This window comes from Dipodomys spectabilis, unplaced genomic scaffold (assembly GCF_019054845.1).
Source record: "Dipodomys spectabilis isolate Male_0828 unplaced genomic scaffold, ASM1905484v1 ptg000003l, whole genome shotgun sequence".
NCBI classification, from domain to species: domain Eukaryota; kingdom Metazoa; phylum Chordata; class Mammalia; order Rodentia; family Heteromyidae; genus Dipodomys; species Dipodomys spectabilis.
The window spans coordinates 16,065,110-16,084,955 of record NW_024870680.1 but is presented as its reverse complement, the minus strand read 5'-3'; the positions used below and the strand labels follow the sequence as shown (position 1 = coordinate 16,084,955).

The window sequence follows — 19,846 nt, the reverse complement described above, 5'->3', positions numbered from 1 at the left end:
GAAAGTTCCTTTTCTATTTACAATCACAACCACTAACCTGATTTCTGTCCCTGGAGTACTATCTTCCCCAGAATGACATATAAATGGGCTTATGTTGGGTTTAAATGAGCATAAGGCCTTTGAGACTCATCCATGTCTGAGTAGTTCGTTCTTTTTTTCACTACTGACTATTATTCCATTGCATGGATATACCATAATTAGTCTACTTGTTAGTTGATGGGTACTTGTGTTATTTCCAGTTTGGGCAATTATGAGCAAACCTGCTATAAATATCTGTATGTAGATGGAGATGATATTGCTTGGCTGCATAGTGTATGCTTCATCTTTATGAGAAACTGTCAAAGTGCTTTCCATTTCTCTTCTATACCACTATTCCCTGCACACATACTCTGCCATCAGAGTATGATGACGTATGCTCTGTCATCAGGGAATAGTGGTATGGAAGAGAAGTAGTATGATTTAGATTTTTATAATTTTTAATTCCTCAAAAAAGAACCTGTCAAAACACATGTCTGAAAAAGGAATAGTATCTGGAATATAAATTCTTTAAGTTTACTGGAGAGAGAGGAGTAGACTTGGTAAGTGCTCACAGACTATTTTTATCTCCACTACATGCACCCAACCATCACCAGGGCTTTAAGGAAAGCTACATCTGGAGAAATGGCTGTCCTATAAACAGCTTTTGGCCTCCCAGGCTTTGCACCTCCCAAAGGCCTGTTCTGGTCCACCAGGCTCCTGGAATGGTCAACAGTCGTCACACTCCACTGCTGGCTATTGTCCACTGGGAAAGGTAGGAGGCCCACAATCCATCCCTCAGTGAAAGAGCAAATAGTGGGGCCTGTGGCTGTTTGGACATCAAAGTTGAGCAAACAGAGTTGGCAGACCCTGCCTCTCCGCCTACACATCCTGCAAACGCTATCTGAAGGAGCTTCCCCAAGGGGGTCATGACTTTCAGCTTGTCATAGCACACATCAAAGTTTGCACCACACACGAACTGGGTGCATGGGTTCGAATCAAGTTGCCTAAGAATGGATACCCAGTCATTGTGTCCAGCTTTAATCTTGTGTTTTCCCAAATAATTAAGCCTTCTTGCTTATGAACTTGTGACTAAGTAAAGCATCACTGAGAGGTTGTAACATCAAAGTGCTTTCCACCGTCTGTCCATGTTTGGTAAAATTGGATTTCTTTTCCTTCTTAAAGAAAAACTAATTGAATTTAGCTAAAGGCTCCATATATTTGTACTAGCCAGGGAAGTCTGTGCTAAATCACAGTGATCATTCTGGGACCCTGTGGCTTAGCCTTTAGCTAGGCTAGGTCAGAGTGTACCATAGAATGAGGCACTCAGACTCAGGCTAAACAAGAGCCTTGTGGCATGAGGCTTATAAGGGCTCACTGGAGAAACAGGACAGATCCCAGCGACTACTGCTTGAGTCAACACTATACTCAAGCTGTTACTAAGACTGACCAAAGGACCATCCTAGTAGAAAGCTGGTAAGCCTTGGGCAGAATGCATAGTGAAGACAATGGCTATCACATTACTCAAATAGTAGAAGTAAGCTTCTTAAGGCAAAGACTGTAACTACTTATTCTCTGAACTCCCCCAACAGCTCAGCACATTAGCATACAATTTAAGATAGTTTTAAAAGATGCTTGCTGGATGCATAATATAAAGAGCATCAGAACCAAAACTCTATCCCTTTTTGCCTATCAATGTAGGTTAAAATTTAACCACACTAATTATCAAATTTATAACATGGTACTATTTACATAAAATTTTAACACAAATAGAAGTATATAACACAATAATCAATACCTATGTAGAATTCAGGAGACTGATGCCTTCTTTTTTATTGCTTGATTTACTATCCTGCATTAGTTGTGTAAGGAGAATTTCATTGTGATATTTTCATATATGCATATTGTACCCCATCAAATTCACTCCTATCACTATTTTCATATGTGCAAATAAAGTCCCTTGACCTAATTCATCCTCTATCTACTTCCCCCAACAAGAGCCTATTTCATTTGTCTGTCATTTGTCTTTTAGTGTATATTAATTGTAATTAACTTTAGGGTTTCACCAGGGTTGTTTTGTACATGCATATATTTTAATCAAATAACACCTTAATCAGAATAACTATTCCTCTCTTTCCCAGTCTCTTATTATTTTTACAAAACCAATAAGCCTACTTTCAGGAAAGAAACAGTCTGGTTCAATCCTGATATAATTATGCTTTCCTTTTACCAATATGATTTCTGATCTTAATCCAGTTTCACCTTTCCTCTCCATTATTTATATTTGTATTTAGTTTAGAATACTTAAGACTTTTTAGAAATAAGGGAATAAACCAGGCACTGGTGATTCACATTTATAATCTTAGCCATTTCAGAAGCTAAATTAGTGAGGATCAGAGTTTGAGGTCAGCTTGGGCAGAAAGGTTTGAGACTCCTTCTTAACCAACAGGTGTCACATCATACCATCCCGCCTGTCATCTTAGCTACCACAGGAAGCTAACACAGGAGGATGCATGGACAGGAGGTGAAAAACCTACCTTGAAAACAAACACATCAGGCTGGATGCTTTGGCACAAGTCTATAATCTAGTTACTCAAGAAGTTGAGATCTGATTACAGAGGTTTGAAGCTAGCCCAGGCAGATAAGATTGGAGATGAGAGATTAGAGATGAGAAAGACTCTTATTTCCACTTATCTCCAAATAACCAGCAAAAAGTCAGAAGTCATCTGGGCAATGATGGCTTAGGCCTATAAATCCTAGCTCCTCAGGAGGCCGAGATCTTAACCAGCCTGGACAAGGAAGTTCATGAGACTCTTCCAAGGCCCCAAGTTGAAGGTCTAGGACACACACACACACACACACACACGCACGCACGCACGCACGCACGCACGCACGCACGCACGCACGCACGCACGCACGCACGCACGCACGCACCAGAAACTAGAAGCATAGGTGATGGCTCAAAGCACCAGCCATGAGTACAAGGTCTCCAGTTCAAGTCCTAGTACTGGCACAAAGAAAAGAAGTAAAATAACCAGCTCAATAAAGGGCTCAAGGTGTAGCTCAGTGGCAGAGTGCCTGCCTAACAAGTTTTGAAGTCCTAAACTGAAACTCCAGTATTGCCAAAAAAAAGGAGTAAATTATAAATTGTTGTACATATTTTAAAGATTTACTACTATGGCACTGTATTTCCTATTCAAAACTAAATAATGCTATTTTATTTTAAGCAGGGAGAAGGGCTGGGAAAGGGGGCAAATTGATTGATAAATATGTGTAGAGATGAAATCCGCCTGTATACCTAATGTAAGGCAGTAAAGGAGAAAAAATGAGTTAATAAATACACACAGAAATAAAACTGTAAAGAAGTTAAGTTCCTTAAAAATTAAGACTATTGTACTATGTATCTCTCAAGCTAGAAGCTGCCTGAGGGTGATTCAGCCTTGAATCAAGCGTGTTGCTTTCTACTTTCTCTCCATTCAAACCCAATACAAAAGAAGGGGATTTTAGGCCTGGCCAATATGACTGCAGGATTCAGAGACTTATTTGATAAGACTCAGCATAAGGAAAAACTTAATGGCATTGACATGATAATCCTTCAGGACTATTCACTCAGCACCTTTCCAATGAGCCCACCTTACCCAGACCACTATCTTTCCTGGCTTTTTTTTTTTTTGGTTTATCACTGATAAACAGAACATGTCAAACAGTAGAGATCCAAAAAGGATTTCTGATATGAAAAAAATCCAAGAGTGTGCATTTTAGGGGGGGTGCCAATACTGGGACCTGAACTCAGGACCTAGGCACTGCCCTTGACTTTTTTGTTGTTGTTGTTTCCCTCAAGGCTAGCACTCTGTCACTTGTATAGCTCCATTTCTAGCTTTTTGGTGGTTAATTGGAGAGCAGAATCTCAGGACTTCCTGCCTGGATTGGCTCTGGTTTTAACCATGATCTTCAGATCTCAGCCTCTTTAGTACCTACGGTTATAGGCTTGAGCCACCAATGAGCAACCTTTTGAGACAGGGTCTCATTAGAGAGCCCAGGCAGGCCTCAATTCTTCTTTCTCAGCCACCTGTGTGTTGCATTTCATAAGCACGCATACATACCTGGCCAACTATGCCATTTTCAATAGAACTTTGTCTCCTTAGATATTTGTAGGAAGAGAAGTCACAAAATGAATGCTTAAAAAACTAGTAATTAGCCGGGTGCTGGTAGCTCATGCCTGTAATTCTAGCTACTCAGGAAGCTGAGATCTGAGGATCTCCAATAAACCATCAGAAAACCAGAAGTGGTGCTGGGGCTCAAGTGGTAGAGTGCCAGCCTGGAGCTGAGGAGCTCAGGGTCAGCCCCTCAGGCCCAGAGTTCAAGCCTCACCAGACAAAAACAAAAACAAAAAAACACTAGTAATTAGTTCTAAGAAACAAAGTAATAGGAGCCAACTCTGTTTGCTCAACAAGCATCACTTACTTGCTAATAGCCTTAGATAAAGACAAAGCAATCAGTTAAACCAACAACTCATTAGATTCCAAGAGAAGTGTCCCCAAAAGCACATCTAGTAGCTATCTGCCATTAATTGACAGTATTCTTAAGAATAGTGCTATTTCTTATTTAGTCTAGACTCTGAAAATACAACACATAGAAAGGAACACAATCTCCTTCCTTACCACTGGCTGATGAAAAACATTTGCAAGTAAGGAAGGATAGGTAGGGTGGATTACCAGTGGTGAATAAGCATGTGTGTGTTTAGGTATAAAGAGGTCTGACAAAGTCATCAAGAATTAAACTCACCATTTATAACCTGCAGCACATACGTTGTTTGATTTGCTTCCTAAAAGAACACAGCATCTGTTGGTAGATGGGATCTCCTCACCCACTCTGTTTCACTAACACCGTCCATTCTTCCTTGACATCAGTGATTGTACTACACTATGCCTCTGTACTTTCATTTCTTTTCTACATTAGACTACAAGCTCTCCAAGGTCTCTGATTCTCCAAAGACTAGCATAAGCTCTGGCTTAGAACAGATATTTCCTAAATGTTGGGGCTGGGAAGGTAGCTCAGCGGTAGAGTGCATGTCTTGCAGATATTTCCTAAATGTTTGTAGAAATACTAATTTCTCCTTGATACAATATTTACTAAAAACAAAAACAAATGACAAAACTGAAACAGGCTCTGTTAAGGCGCTAGGTAGGTATCTGCAGGAAGGTGAAGATCAATGATCAAGTTTTTTTTGCATGTATGCAAACAGGACAATGAAATCATTGGAATGGTTTTAAAAAGCTAAGAGCTTGCTGGGCTACAGTGGCTCACGCCTGTAATCCTAGCTACTCAGGTGGCTGAGATCTGAGGATCGAGGTTCAAAGCCAGCCCAGGCACCAAGGTGGGAAAGTCCACGTGGCTCTTATCTCCACCAGAAAACTGGAAGTGGCTCTGGGCTCAAGTTGTACAGTGCTCGTCCTCAGCTGAGGGACAGCACCCAGACAAAAGTGGGGAGGGAACCAGGTGCTCATGGTTAATGCCTAGCTACCCAGGGGGCTAAGATCTGAGGAATGTGGGTGAAAGACAGCCTGGGAAGACAAATGTTAAGACTCTTACTTCCAAATAACCAACAAAATGCCAGAAGTGTGACTGAGTTCAAGCTCCAATATTAGCATACACAAACACACAAAAAAGGGAGCTGGGGGAGGAAAGATAAGGAGAGTGAAGTTGATGGAGTATACCACATGCATATATGGAAATGTCACAGTGAAACTCTCCTTATACCACTAATGTACTAATAAAAAACCTTGGAAGAAACAAGTAGGAACAAACCAATTTCCCATAGAGAAACAAGTGTCCAAGAAGTTCTAAAATTAAACTAATGGTCAAAACCAAAACTAAGTACAGGACTATGAACCATAACACTTGTTTATATCAATTTTGTGTGTGTATATTTGTATGGTAGAGAAGATTTAAACCAAGGTCTTAAGCTTGCTAGTTAAGTGCTTACCATCAAGCTATAGCCAACACACATCAGTGATATTTTTAAAGAATAAGTGCTTGAGCCTGGTGCAGGTGGCTCACTTGGAATCCTAGCTATTTAGGAGGCTGAGACCCAAAAGATTGCAGTTTGAAGCCAGCTCAGGTACCTATGTCCAAGAAACTCCATTGCCAGTTAACCAGCAAATGCTAGACTAGAACATGGCTCAAGTGGTACAGTGCCAGCCATGAACAAGAAAGCTGAGCAAGGGGCTGGGAAGGTGGCTCAGTGGTAGAGCGCTGGCCTTGCATGCTCAAGGCCCTGGGTTCGATTCCTCAGCACCACATAAGCAAAAAGAAAAAAGCCGGAAGTGGTGCTGTGGCTCAAGTGGTAGAGCGCTAGCCTTGAGCTGAAGAGCTGAGGGACAGCGCCCAGAGTTCAGGCCCCACGACCGGACCCAAAAAAAAAAAACAAAAAACAAAGAAAGCTGAGCAAGAGCACAAGGCCCTGAGTTTCAAGCCTCAATATTGGCAACAAGATGGGCTAGAAATGTGGCTTAATGATAGTGTGTTTGTCTGGCATGAAGCCCTGGGTTTGATTCCTCAGTACCACATAAACAGAAAAAGCTGGAAGATTGGTGGTTCAAGTGGTAGAGTGCTAGCCTTGAGCAAAAGCAGCTCAAGGACAGTGCCCGGCTCTGAGATCAAGCCCCAGGACTGGCACAAACAAACAAATATTGGCACACATTAAAAAAAGAAGTTAAAACAACAACAGACCTAAGAATAAAGGGGTGGAGCTAATGATGGCAAAAAAACTGAGTGATGGAAAACATGATGAAAAAACACACAGAAAAACCTATCAAGGACAGCTAAGTCTCCTAGCCAATTTGAAACAGACCACCCTCTGCAGTTTCATGACTGGCCTCCACATTTAGAACCCTTCAACCCCAAAGTCTGTATAGATCTGGGGGTGCCCATGGTCTCAAAGCCATAAATGATAAGCTGGAATCCAAAGCCACATCTCCCTTCCTCATATCTACTAAATAGGCCAATATACCATGAGTGGAACCCCTTACCTGAATTCATCTCCTTACCTCTGGAGAATACAACAAGGATTATGCAAGGGTGACAAAGGAACACAGCCCATTGCTAGCTATGGAAGCCCTGGATGGAAAGAGATTCTTACCTGTCATTACGGCTAATGGCTGCCACCATTAGTGCTGTCCACCCAAGTTTGTGCCTTGCATTGACATCTGCGCCTTCTGACAACAGTCTGAAACGAGACAGAGGGATATTCTCAGTATATGGCTTATAGATATACGTAGAAATAACCATAGAAGAAATGACAATCAACAAACAGAGTCTGGACAAATCTGGAAACTGAGACCTTTGAAAACTGAACGGCCAATCCCAGTGTCTCTGATCACTCTGTTGATGCAGTGACTGAGATAGGTGCTGTGACAATTTAAGGGAGAAACAGACCATGGAACACAGAACCACACAACTCATAAGGGTTCACAACAGGATGCAGGTGAACAAGGGAAGGAGGAAGGCTTCTATGAGGAAGTAATGATCAAAAGAAGTTAGTCCTATAATAGGGATAAGGGAGGAAGAAATGTTTGAGACAGAGGGGGAATATTTCTTCACCCTGAGGGAAAAAAAGGTGTATATAACACCCTGTTAAGAGGTATGGTGTGCTGTGAGGGGAGTATTGAGGGAGGAAGTCAGGAAACTTCTAGTTTGGCAGATTTCTTCTGATGAATTCCCAATGCCTCCTTACTACATATGCAGTAAAACCTTTTCATGAGGAAAGAGTTTTTCTTGGCTACAGATGTTAAAAGGCTAAGAACTCTGGGGACAATTTTCTTATTTTGTCTTTTAAATAAGTTTTTTATTGTGAAAATACTGTACAGAGGGGTTACAATTACCTGAGCAAGGTAATGAGTACATTTCTTAGCAAGCATTGTTGCCTCCTCTTTTCCCCTACCCCCCCCCCAAAAAAAAATTCGTAAAGTTCATTTTTCGACATAGTGTCTTGTACATCTCATTGTTGCAATGGGTCAACCTGTATCCCTATTTAAACAATTTGTTTCTGGGGACAATTTTCTGTGAGATGAAAATCTCCTTTCACACAAACCATGTGATACTGTGGGAGCTTGTGTCTCAAATGCTTGAGTATGGATGGAATTCTGATTCTTATTCTGAAGGGAAGGCTCACTTCTTTGGTAGTTGGTCCAGCAGAAAACCAGAACATGCTCATGAAAATTAGAGGTTTCTTAGGGAAGACTGTGCTTAGAAATTCAGGAAGTGTAAAGATGGGCACCAATCAAGGCAAAAGAAACAGGAAATAATGGTGAAGATGGAAGGAACATCTAGTGACCACCAGGAAGATCCATCTGGGTGACAGTTCATAGTAAGAGAAGCAGACAACTGCTCATACATGCACAACTAGCACAGGGCCTCAAACTAGATGAGGAGGGCAGAGGTACAAACTGTTGTGAACTGTGGAATATTTTTGGGAACATGATCCAATTTCTGTACAAAAAATATATGAGAGGAAGGGTGAGCAAATAGTCATTATGTCCAATTATACACTACATAAAAATTGAACTATGGGACTGGGAAGGTGGCTCAGTGGTAGAGTGCTTGCCTTGCATGAATGAGGCCCTGGGTTCCATTCCTCAGCACCACATAAGCAGAAAAAGCCAGAAGTGACACTGTGGCTCAAGTGGCAGAACACTACTAGCCTTGAGCTGAAGAGCGGAGGGACAGCGGCACAGCGCCCAGGCCCAGAGTTCAGGCCCCATGACCAGGGGGGAAAAAAATAATTGAACTATGTAACTTGAGGGCAGGGATGAGACAGGGAAAGGAGGTAAGAGAACAATGACATGAACTAAGATGAACTGTACTCATAATCTTTCAGAATTGGAACCCTCTTATTAAACTCAATATATTTGCCAGGCACCGGTGGGTCACGCCTGTAATTCTAGCTACTCAAGTGGCTGAGATCTGAGGATCAGGGCTCAAAACTAGCCCAGTGATTCATCTCCAATTTACCACTAGAAAACGGGAAGTGAAGCCAGGCGTCAGTGGCTCATGGCTGTAATCCTAGGTACTCAGGAGGCTAAGATCTGCGGATCACGGTTCAAAGCCAGCCCAGGCTCTTATCTCCAATGAACCACCAGACAACCGGAAGTGGTGCTATGGCTCAAGTGGTAGAGCACTAGCTTTGAGCTGAAAATCTAAGGGACAGCTCCCAGGTCCAGAGTTCAAGCCCCATGACTGACAAAAAAAAAAAAAAGAAAGAAAGGAAGGAAGGAATGAAGGAAGGAAAAAAGAAGAAAGAAAACAAACAAACCAGAAGTGGTGCTTTGGCTCAAGTGGTAGAGCGCTTGCCTTAAGCTGAAGAGCTGAGGGACAGTGCCCAGGCCCAGAGTTCAAGCCCCACGACAAACCGACAAAGGGAAAAAAAAAAAAAGGAAAAACTCTTAATATTTAAAAAATATATTAGGAGCAAAAAAATTATATATGAGTACACATATATTTTATACAACATCCAAGGGTTTATAGCCCTCAAGAAGCTCTAAAATACAATCTTAGCCTAAAACACTGATAGATGTTTGGCAGGGAGGCTAAAAATTCTGCATCTTAGACAGGAGGTCTTCCAGAAACTCTTTTTTTGGGAGTCATTGAAAAGAGTTTCAAAATTCTCAACACAGATTTTAATTATCTACTACTGCACAAAAGAAGTTGGCAATAGGGGCTGGGAAGGTGGCTCAGTGGTAGAGTGCTTGCCTTGCATGCCTGAGGCCCTGGGTTTGATTCCCCAGCACCACATAACAAGAAAAAAAGCGGGAAGCGGCGCTGTGGCTCAAGTGGTAGAGCCTAGCCTTGAGCTGAAGAGCTGAGAGACAGCACCCAGGCCCAGAGTTCAGGCCCCAAGACCAGACCCCCCCCCCCCAAAAAAAAAAAAAGAAGTTGGCAATAGGAAATTTATTTGTCATCCTTTCTGACCTTTCACCAAAAGCAGTCAAGCTATCACTCAAAGTTTTGAGGCAAAAGAATTATAAAATTAACCTAATTGCTTAAGCAGGCTGAATCTACAAGATAGTAGGGATCACATTTTTCCTTATTGTTCTCCCAGAGCTACTCACCCACCATCTCCCAGCCACCAAAATCAATGTTTAGGACATCCTCTCACATGTTCCCCATTTGACCCTGTGAACATCTCATCTCTGTCAGGCATATCCCAGGAACAGGATATGATGGTATACAGGATAGGACTAAACAGCCCCAGGGCTCATTCTAGAATGGCTGCTCCACTGACTCTCCCATTATATGACAGGAGAATTTCTGTATAACCTTTTTCCTTGCCAACACTCAATAGTAGCCACCTTTTCTTGTTGTGGTTGTTTAGTTTTGGTTTTTCTCTTTTTTTCCCCCTTTGAGGCAGTCTCTCTTATTAAGCCCAGGACTTAAACTCAAATCCTCATGCCTCACCTTCCTCATCACTACACCTACTTAGCAGACTACTTTTTATTTATTTCCTGGTGCTGAGTTTTTTCTGAATGTGGTTCCAGTACTGGGGCTTGGACTTTACTAGATGCTTTCTCTTAGCTTTTTCATTCAAGGCTGGTTCTCTACCACTTGAGCCACAGCCCCACTTCTAGCTTTATACTGGTTAACTGGAGATAAGGATCTCACAAAGGTTTCTGTTTGGGCTGTCTTGGAACTAGGATTCTCAGTCCTCAGTCTCTGGAGTAGCTAGGATAAGAAGGTAAGCCACTAACAGCAGTAGCTGGCTTCTTTTTCTTTTTTCTTTTTTTATTTGTATGGGTCCTGGGGCTGGGTGCTGGCCTTGAGCTTTTTTGCTCAAGGCTAAGTGCTTCACCACTTGAACCACAACCCCACTTCCTGCTTTTTGGTGATTAGAGATAAAGTATCTCTCTAATGGGGGGTATAAAAGGTATCATATTACTATCTTAATTTGTGATTACACCAAGAATTTTGATCTGCTTGTTGTATACATGTTGTATTGGGGTCATCTTTTTGGTATATTACAGGATTTTCTTTTAGGAGAAAAGACTTAGCAGACTTGAGCTGAAGAGCTGAGGGACAGCACCTAGGCCCAGAGTTCAAGCCCCACGACCGGACCCAAAAAAAAAAAAAAAAAAAAAAAGACTTAGCAGAATCAGTTCCTTTCAACTTGCTATTTAAATGAAGGAATCCAGGGCCCAGTCAGGAGCCTGGAGCTTTGCGTTATAGCTCCAACTCTGTAACCTGCCATTCTAACAACCCAAGAAGGTATACCATCCCACTAAGCTTCAATCTTTTCATAGATCCACTGAGAATTGCACTCTGTCAGCTCCAAACAAGTTACAGAATGCAGCAAAATGAAAAATAAAGTAAAGAACTCTATAATCTGCATGGTCATTCATGGATGCAAACCTTGGTGTTCTTCAGTGAGATTCCAGTGACAGCTTTCAGGCCCTGTCCAGTTTCCTGACTATCATTCTTTTCAGCCTTGTGGTACTGCATGAAATAGAAAAAAAAAAAATCCAAGAAACCTGGTATCCAGATTCTGGGTCTCTCACTCCCCAGGGGAAAGTGAGAAAAACAGCATATAGTAACTCACCTTCCTCACTGCTGTGATTATACTTGGGCATCACCACACCGACTTAGCAGCCTACTTTTTATTTATTTGCTGGTGCTGAGTGAGTGTGTGTACCTGCCTGCTAAATCAAGGAAGGGATAGAGCTAAGTTCACAAGCACCATGGCAAAGCAAACCATCAATAACTTCTCTTGCAGAGCGGTTGGGCCCCTTCCCTACTTTCCCTTGATGCAGAGCAGCCCCAAAAGTTAGGACTTCACAAACCACGTCTCCCATTTCATTTTGTTGCAAGTGAATGCTCAGCAGGCAGTAATTTCAAAGTCCTGAGCCAGCTGGGGGGGAGGGGGCGTGACTGCCTGCTGAGAGTGGCTGAAAGGGTCTCTGAGGCCTGAGGAAGTCACCCTTGCTCTCCCTGGTGATTTTCACCAATGGACAAAATGCAGCAAGTGAATTAATCTCTTTTAAAAAGAGCAATGCTTGTGACAGAGTCATGTGGCTCTAGAAAGGTTAGGATTCCATCATCCCTGAGATGATGAGTATAATGCTTAATGCATATTGCCACTCAGAGCAGAGGAGCTAGTATGGGGCTGGGGAGGGGGTGGGCCCTGCAGGCTAGACTGGGCTACACAGAGCGATAGAGAGATATCCTGTCTCAAAAAAACAAAACAAAACAAAACAAACAAACAAAAACAACAAAGGGCCAAGTGCTGGTGGTCACTCTAGACCTGTAGAAGGCCCTTCCCTAATGAACCAGTTTAGGAGGGCAGGTGGTAGAAGATACTAACTGGAGATGGTCCCATGTTCTACATGGGAGACTACAGCAGATATCCAGGACTAAATCTCAGCTCTTGCACAACTCTCAGGCAGACATGGAGTAGGAAAGACCTCAGTTCAAATGCAGGCTCTGCCATTTACTGGGTGAGAACCATAAAGGAATAATGACAAAATACATAAAAATACTTGGTATGCAATAAACCACTGTGTAAATAAAAGAGCCCGCATTATTATAAGTATTTTCCATTAGAGTTTGCCTCATTTTTTTTTTTTGGGGGGGGGGGGGGAGGTGGTCCAGTCGTGGGGCCTGAACTCTGGGCCTGGGCACTGTCCCTCAGCTCTTCAGTTCAAGGCTAGCGCTCTACTACTTAAGCCATAGCGCCACTTCCAGCTTTTTTCTTTTTGCTTACTTATGTGGTGCTGAGGAATCGAACCCAGGGCCTCATGAATGCAAGGCAAGCGCTCTACCACTAGCCACCTTCCCAGCCCAGAGTTTGCCTCATTTTAATGGGACAAAGTAAACTAGCATAATACATCAAAGATATACTAAAAATGGGAATATACTAAGTACCTGAAAACATCTGTAGATGGAAAACTGCACTGAAGTCATAAGCAAGGTAGCGATAGAACAAAAAAGGGTCCCTGGCCTAAGAGCTGAAGTGTTCATATAAGAACAAACCAAGGGCTGGGAAGGTGGCTCAGAAGTAGAGCGCTTGCCTTGCATGTATGAGGCCCTGGGTTCGATTCCTCAGCACCACATAAACAAAAAGAAAAAAGCCTGAAGTGGCACTGTGGCTCAAGTGGTAGAGCACTAGCCTTGAGCTGAAGAGCTAAGGGACAGCGCCCAGGCCCAGAGTTCAGGCCCCACAACCGTACCCCCCCGCCCCCCCAAAAAAAAGAACCAAAAGAAAACCAATATAGCCAGTGCCATGGCTCACATGTGTAATCCCTGGTACTCTGGGATGCTGAGATCTGAGGACACAGGTGTGAAGCAAGTAAGGAAAAATTCATGAGACTTATCTCCAACTAACTAGCAAAAAGCCTGAAGTGGCAGTACAATTCAAGCGGGAGAGTGTCAGCTTTTAGGGGAGGAAGACACCTCAAGGGAATGAAGACCTGTCTTCAAGCTTTAGTAAACAGGACACATATACACTCAAAAACAAAAACAATAAACAAACAAAACCAGTCCCTTCCCCTCCACTGGGATCCAGGAGAGCCCAGCAAGCCCAAAACTAGAGACAAGGTAAGTTATGACAACTGATCAAGCAGGGAAGCCTGAGGCAGTTAAACTTTCACTTTCTGTTCAGAATTCTTCGCTGACACATTGCTTGAAATTAATGGCCATACTACTACTCTTTTTTTGTTTGTTTTTTGGTCGGTTGGGCCTGGGCACTGTCCTTCAGCTCTTCAACTCAAGGCAAGCCCTCTACCACTTGAAGCACAGCACCACTTTTGGTTTTCTGGTGGTTTATTTATTGGATATAAGTGTGTCAAGGGCTTTCCTGCCCAGGCTGGCTTTAAACAGCGATCCTCAGATCTCAGTCTCCTCTGAGTAGCTAGGATTACAGGTGTAAGCCACCAGGACCCTACTATTCTTTTTTCTTAAATGTTTTTAGAAAAAATACTTCTTGCCTTTTATGATTTCTCTAAGATGAACTGTTGTCTCCACGATCCCTTGTGCTAACCTGGAAGAATAGAGTAGTCATGCAGTTCTCTGTCTCTGCTCGCTGTCAGCATGTCCCTCTAGAAATAAGGACCAGTTTCTATCCCTAGTGTCTAGGCCATGGTGGCTGTCACATGGAGGGGAACAGCTATGAATGAATGCCTACACCAACTCTCACCAATACTTCTTGTATGGAAGTTCCATATCTGCCTGTCTTTCAAAGAACTTAGGCTCCTGTGTGTTTGTGGGAAGTTTCTCAGTGGAGTTGGAGACACTTGTGGCCCTAGGCCTAATGATGGAAGTCAGATTCTAGTCTTTGCTCTATCAGGTACTAGGAGATGTATGGTCCAGGATAAATCTGGGCCTTATTTTTCTCTACAGTAAAATAGGAATAAAATAAAATTATTTCTTAAATCTCTAACAAGGTCTAAAACCTTTTAATTTTAAATATATGTAGTATCAAAATGAAAAGTGATAAATGAATTCCTAGTAGATATGTGGTTCTTAGCAAGATTTCCAACGAAGGACAACTCATTAGGCTTGCTATTTGCAGAAGGGAGGGAGAGAGCTGCAATTTTAAGTAATTCTGACTAGCTCTTCTTGGAGGAGGTGGTACCACTTGACTTTTCTTCCTCTTTCTTTATGACCAATCAATACAAAGCGGCCAGTGAACTTCAATCATGCTTTGTTCCAACTTATTTCCGGATCCTTCACAGGAACTGGCCCCCCAGCTGCATCTGGGGAGGGGCTGAAAAGCAGGGAGCCCTGTCCCACCTGCATCAGAGGCCTGGAAGCACTGAGCCATGCAGGCCCAATCATGATCACTATCTGGGCAATTGGACACTGGCAGGAGCTGCCCAGAAGGCCCTGTTTACAGTAATAACAGCACAGGCTAGCAGTCTCGGCAGAGGCAAGGCGCCTAAGGCTAGAATCCCCAGGCAGCCTCCATCTGTGCCTTATCTCCCAGCCAGAGATGGGGGGGTGGGGGTGGTTTGGGAGGCAGCAAAGACTGCTGTGGGACCCCAGCTTGAGCCAGCAGACTTTCAGGCTTGATGCTTAGATTTCAACCAAGGGCCTGGTGCTCAGACTGCACAAACACAAGGCCTCTTTGGCCTTTTGTACTTGCTACTTGAACTAAGCATTCTCTTCTAAGAATCAGTACCCATTCATTTGTAGCTCAAAACCCATCTTCTAGAAATCTCTCCATAGAGTCTCATCCTAGTGAGATACCTGCCAACACTGTTAGGCTGTGCCACTTTTGTGAGACAGGCAGGCCGTGGTAAGGGAGGAGAATGACTGGGATGTACAAAGCACCCACAACAAATTAGGTGCGATACCTCTGCAACACTTCACAACTGGTTATTTTCTAACACGAAGTTTTAAAATCTCTAAACTTAAAGGATGAAGAATTAATCAATTCAATCCTTCCTTTATACATATACACACACACAAAGGTGACCCAGACAAGAGCCTGCCTTTGTCTCTGTGAGAGACAAGCTGTGTGGCCCTGATAGTTGTATCCACCTCACTCTCTTTCTCTTTTTTTTTTGTCGGTCGTGGGGCTTGAACTCTGGGCCTGGGCACTGTCCCTCAGTTCTTCTGCTCAAGAGGAGCACTCTGCCACTTCAGCCACAGTGCCACTTCCGGTTTTCTGAGTGGTTTATTGGAGATAGAAGTCTCACTGGTTTTGAATCATGATCCTCAGATCTCAGCCTCCTGAGTAGCTAGGATTACAGGCATGAGCCACTGGCGCCGGCTCAACCTCACTTATGAGTAGGCCAGACCCACCTAACAAGAATGCTATGATGGCCGACTGAAATAGCATATGTAAAATCACTTACATTTCTCAAATGTTAGTTGCTATTATTATAATAATTACATATTATCATATGCCATATAATACAAATTACATATTATAATATATAATGTGTTAGATATTATAGATTAGTATATTTAAATTGTATTTTGTATTATAACATATAATTATATACTGTATGTTATATAAGTAACATGTTAATAAAATATTACATATATATTATTGTAGGCACACAGAGAGGAGCTGAATCACAACTCCTCAAACACTTTCTGGACTAAGTGAATTAAGCTCAGTGCTAGGTGAATGTTGTTTGTTCCATCTCCCTTATGGAAACTGAGCACACATTAAAGTACAGGGCCCGGGCACTCCCTGAGCTTCTTTAGCTCAAGAATAGCACTCTACCACTTGAACCACAGTGTCATTTCTGGCTTTTTTTGTTTATGTAGTGCTGAGGAATCAAGCCCAGGGCTTCATGCATGCTAGGTAAGGACTCTACCATTAAGTCACATTGCCAGACCCTACTAGACTATTTTATATAAGAAACTTATGCTGAGCACTGGTGGCTCACACCTGTAATCCTAGCTACCTAGGAGGCTGAGATCTGAAAAATCTGCTGTTCAAAGCCAAAAGGTAAGATTTATCTTAAGTCCAATTAATCAAAAGTCCAATTAATCCAAAAAGAGTTCTTGAGACTTATCTCCAATTAAATACCAAGAATGCTAGAAGTGGAGCTGTGGCTCAAGTGGTAGAGTGTAATCCTTAAACAAAAAGGCTCAGGGATAGAACCCAGGCCCTGAGTTCATAAAAAAGAAAAAGAAAAAGAAAAAAAAAAAGGAACTAATTTGTGTCTTCTGATATCCATATGAAATCCTGGAAGTGACCCCTTATGAATATCAAGGCAAACTGTCTTATTTTTACTTAATATGTTACCTGTATCCTGATATCCTTTACAGCAACCTTATGCCCACTGTGGTCCAGATGCAAGCCAGGATCAGTATCAGTATCTACCAATGCATGTTATTTTCAGTTTCACTAGAATAGTTCCTCAGCCTTCTTGTGGTTGTCATAAAACTAGTTTATTTGTAGAATAAATCCCTTTCAATTTTTGATAGAACTTTTTGAAGTACCTTTTTCTATCTTTCTATTCATTCTACAAACTCTTCCTGATGACCACTGTAGGATTCTGAGCAAGGTGTTGAGTGTACTTTGATGGACTCTGCAGTATTCTTTCCTTGAACACATTCAATAGACAGTTATACTCGACAAACATCTAAAGTACAAGTAAGGACCTTGGGGGCCTAAGGGAGAGATACCATGTATAGGTCAGAGCAGAAGACCCATAGGGATGACTTCCTGGAAGCAGAGCTATGACAGAAAGGAGAGCAAAAGCATGATTCCTCTAATAATCTCCTGGGATCACTATGGCAAACATCTGTTTCCCTAGGCACATCTGCCCTGGCTCAAACCCATATAGAAGGGTGGCCCAAGCTACCCTCATCTGCCCAGTGCTACATTCATGTCTCATAGAGTCAGCAGTTGCTGCGGTGATCTGGTAAAAAGAGGAGGCTAATCCAGACAATTGAGGAGTGGGAAAGGGCCATGGGCGCCACCTACTGGACTCACAGTAGGACTCTGGACTCCAGCAAGGAAAGCTGGACAGGTGACTGGTTGGTTGCCAGGAAGCTTGTCACATTATAGCAACAAGTTGCAGTATCTCCAAGTTTTCAAAATGGGCTGGCATTTGAACTACCACTACCAAGCTCCAGAACCCCATAGAGATTTTCAGTAAGGAATAAACTGGATAAAGCCAACCCAACACCCAACCCCTCCCTAAGTAGTCTGGCTAACCATAGGTTGCCACATCCTAGACCGCCCCTTTATTGAACAATGAAATTCAAATGAGTTTTTTTTAATGCCATGCTTTGTGCTGGATATTGAGGGTGCTGTGATGGGCCAGATGTCCCAATAGATCTCTCTTTATCTGAGCTGAGGCAGCAGAAATGAGACAAGGAAATGCCCAAATAATGGCAAGCACCATGGGTATTCTGATGTTTGAAAAGGCCCAGTGAGAACAGTAACATGGTTGGCTCTTCATGTCTAGCAAAATGGCTAAATGATGGAGTTCAAAGTGCTCACATTTCTTAAGGTGCCTGCTGTGCCCCAGGCACTTGACATTTATGATCTTATTTGATCCTGAGAGTTGGACAAGAAACTCACATCTCACTCTAGATTACATGACCAGAAAGTGGCAATGTGAGACCACAGAGTCTATCTATATTCTATGGTACCACACCATCTCCCAAAGCACACAGATAACTGGGACAAAAATGATAGAGGAAAAACCTAAAGAGGGAAGAAAGCCATCTGTAGAATGGAGATACTCTCCCATTAGTTCTACCTCTTAACAATCTTCTCCCCTAGAAGAGATTTTCCTAGCTAGGAACTAGTGGGTGGCTCAGGCCTGTAATCCTAGCTAGACCAAAGGCTGAGATCTGAGGATTGTGGTTTGAAGCCAGCCTGGGCAAGAAAAGTCTGTGGGACTCTTATCACTAAAAAGCCAGAAATGGAGCTGTGGGTCAAGTGCTAGAGTGTCAGCCTTGAGCTAAAAAGCTAAAGGGGCAGCAAGGTGCTCATGCCTATAATCCTAGCTACTCAGGAGGCTGAGATCTGAGGATCACAGTTCAAAGCCAGCCCAGGCATTAAGTCCATGAGACTCTTATCTCCAATTAACCACCAGAAAACTGGAAGTGGCACTGTGGTCCAAGTGATAGAATGCTTGCATTGAGCTGAAGAGCTGAAGGACAATGCCCAGGCCCAGAGTTCAAGCCCCACAACCAATAAAAATAAATAAATTAATTAATTAATTAATAATAAAAAGGCTAAGGAGCAATACCCAGGTCCTGAGTTCAAGCCCCAGTACTGGCACACATGCACACACACGTACACACAAATTACACATGCAAATGTGCATGCGCACACACAAAATTGAGACTCTCCTAGTGTCAGAATGAGAAAGGCCCAACTCCCCTTCTCCAGGGCAGGCCGCACAGTGACACCCCACATTGCAAAATAGTGTCTTCAAATGACTTTACATTTGCCTTAAAACAAGCTTGGCAAATAAATCCAATCCAAAATTCACAGAATACAAGCAGCCCTAGTTCTCAGTAGGCTGGTCTGACTACAAACTTTGAACAGGCTCTAGGAATATAATGCAGCTGCCAAGAAAGCTAATGCAAACTCAGACCATATTAATAGAGGCATAAAATCTCTAACAAGTTGATGTGTGCCTTGCCCCTCATAATAATAGCCATTCTACACTGGAATTCAGAAGGTACCAAAAAATTGTAGCCTTTTCATTAGGAAACAATTAGGATAAGGAGACTTGAAACCACAAAGTGCAGATTTATGTAGCTTAGAGCATGCTAACATTTGAAGATTTGGACAGGAAGAGAGAGCTGACTTGTTATAAGGAACAGAACTGGGATCAAGTGAGGAGAATTCCAGAGGGAGTAAACAAGTAATGACAGGCCACCATGTGTCAAAAGCTATGCCAGGTGCTTCACATGTATAACTTCAGAATCTATCACCAAGTCCTTTTCTATTCATTTTGAGGTACTATTACTTACTTTATTCTATTGCCCAGAAAAATCTTTTTAGCTATAAAAAGGCAGGAAGACAACACACCACAGTATAATTGAATCTTGAAAGTCAGCTTACACACACACACACACACACACACACACACACACACACACACACACACACACACACACGTATGTGTGTGTGCATTTGCATGCACAAGAGGCTCACTCTTGTAATCCTAGCTTTTCAACAGGCTGAGATCTGAGGATCCCGGTTTGAAGCCAGCCAGGGGAGAAAAGCATGAAGGACTGTTACCTCCAATTAACCAGCAAGAAAAAAAAAAGTCCCAAGTGGAGCTGTGGCTCAGGTGATATAGCACCATATCACTTCCCTAAAAATCTAAGGGAACAGTGCCCAAACCTGAGTTCA

The 19,846-nt window shown here is 42.6% G+C and overlaps 1 protein-coding gene across 2 annotated transcripts in view; it reads right to left on the bottom strand.

Moving 5' to 3' along the window:
* The window catches only part of Clpb (caseinolytic mitochondrial matrix peptidase chaperone subunit B), a 130,318-nt gene that overhangs the window by 96,697 nt on the left and 13,775 nt on the right, over positions 1–19,846 (bottom strand). For both annotated transcript variants that reach the window (XM_042689436.1, XM_042689428.1), the window contains exon 3: positions 7,157–7,243. In XM_042689436.1, the coding sequence (XP_042545370.1) occupies positions 7,157–7,243 (87 nt within the window). The remainder of the gene's footprint in view (positions 1–7,156; positions 7,244–19,846) is intronic.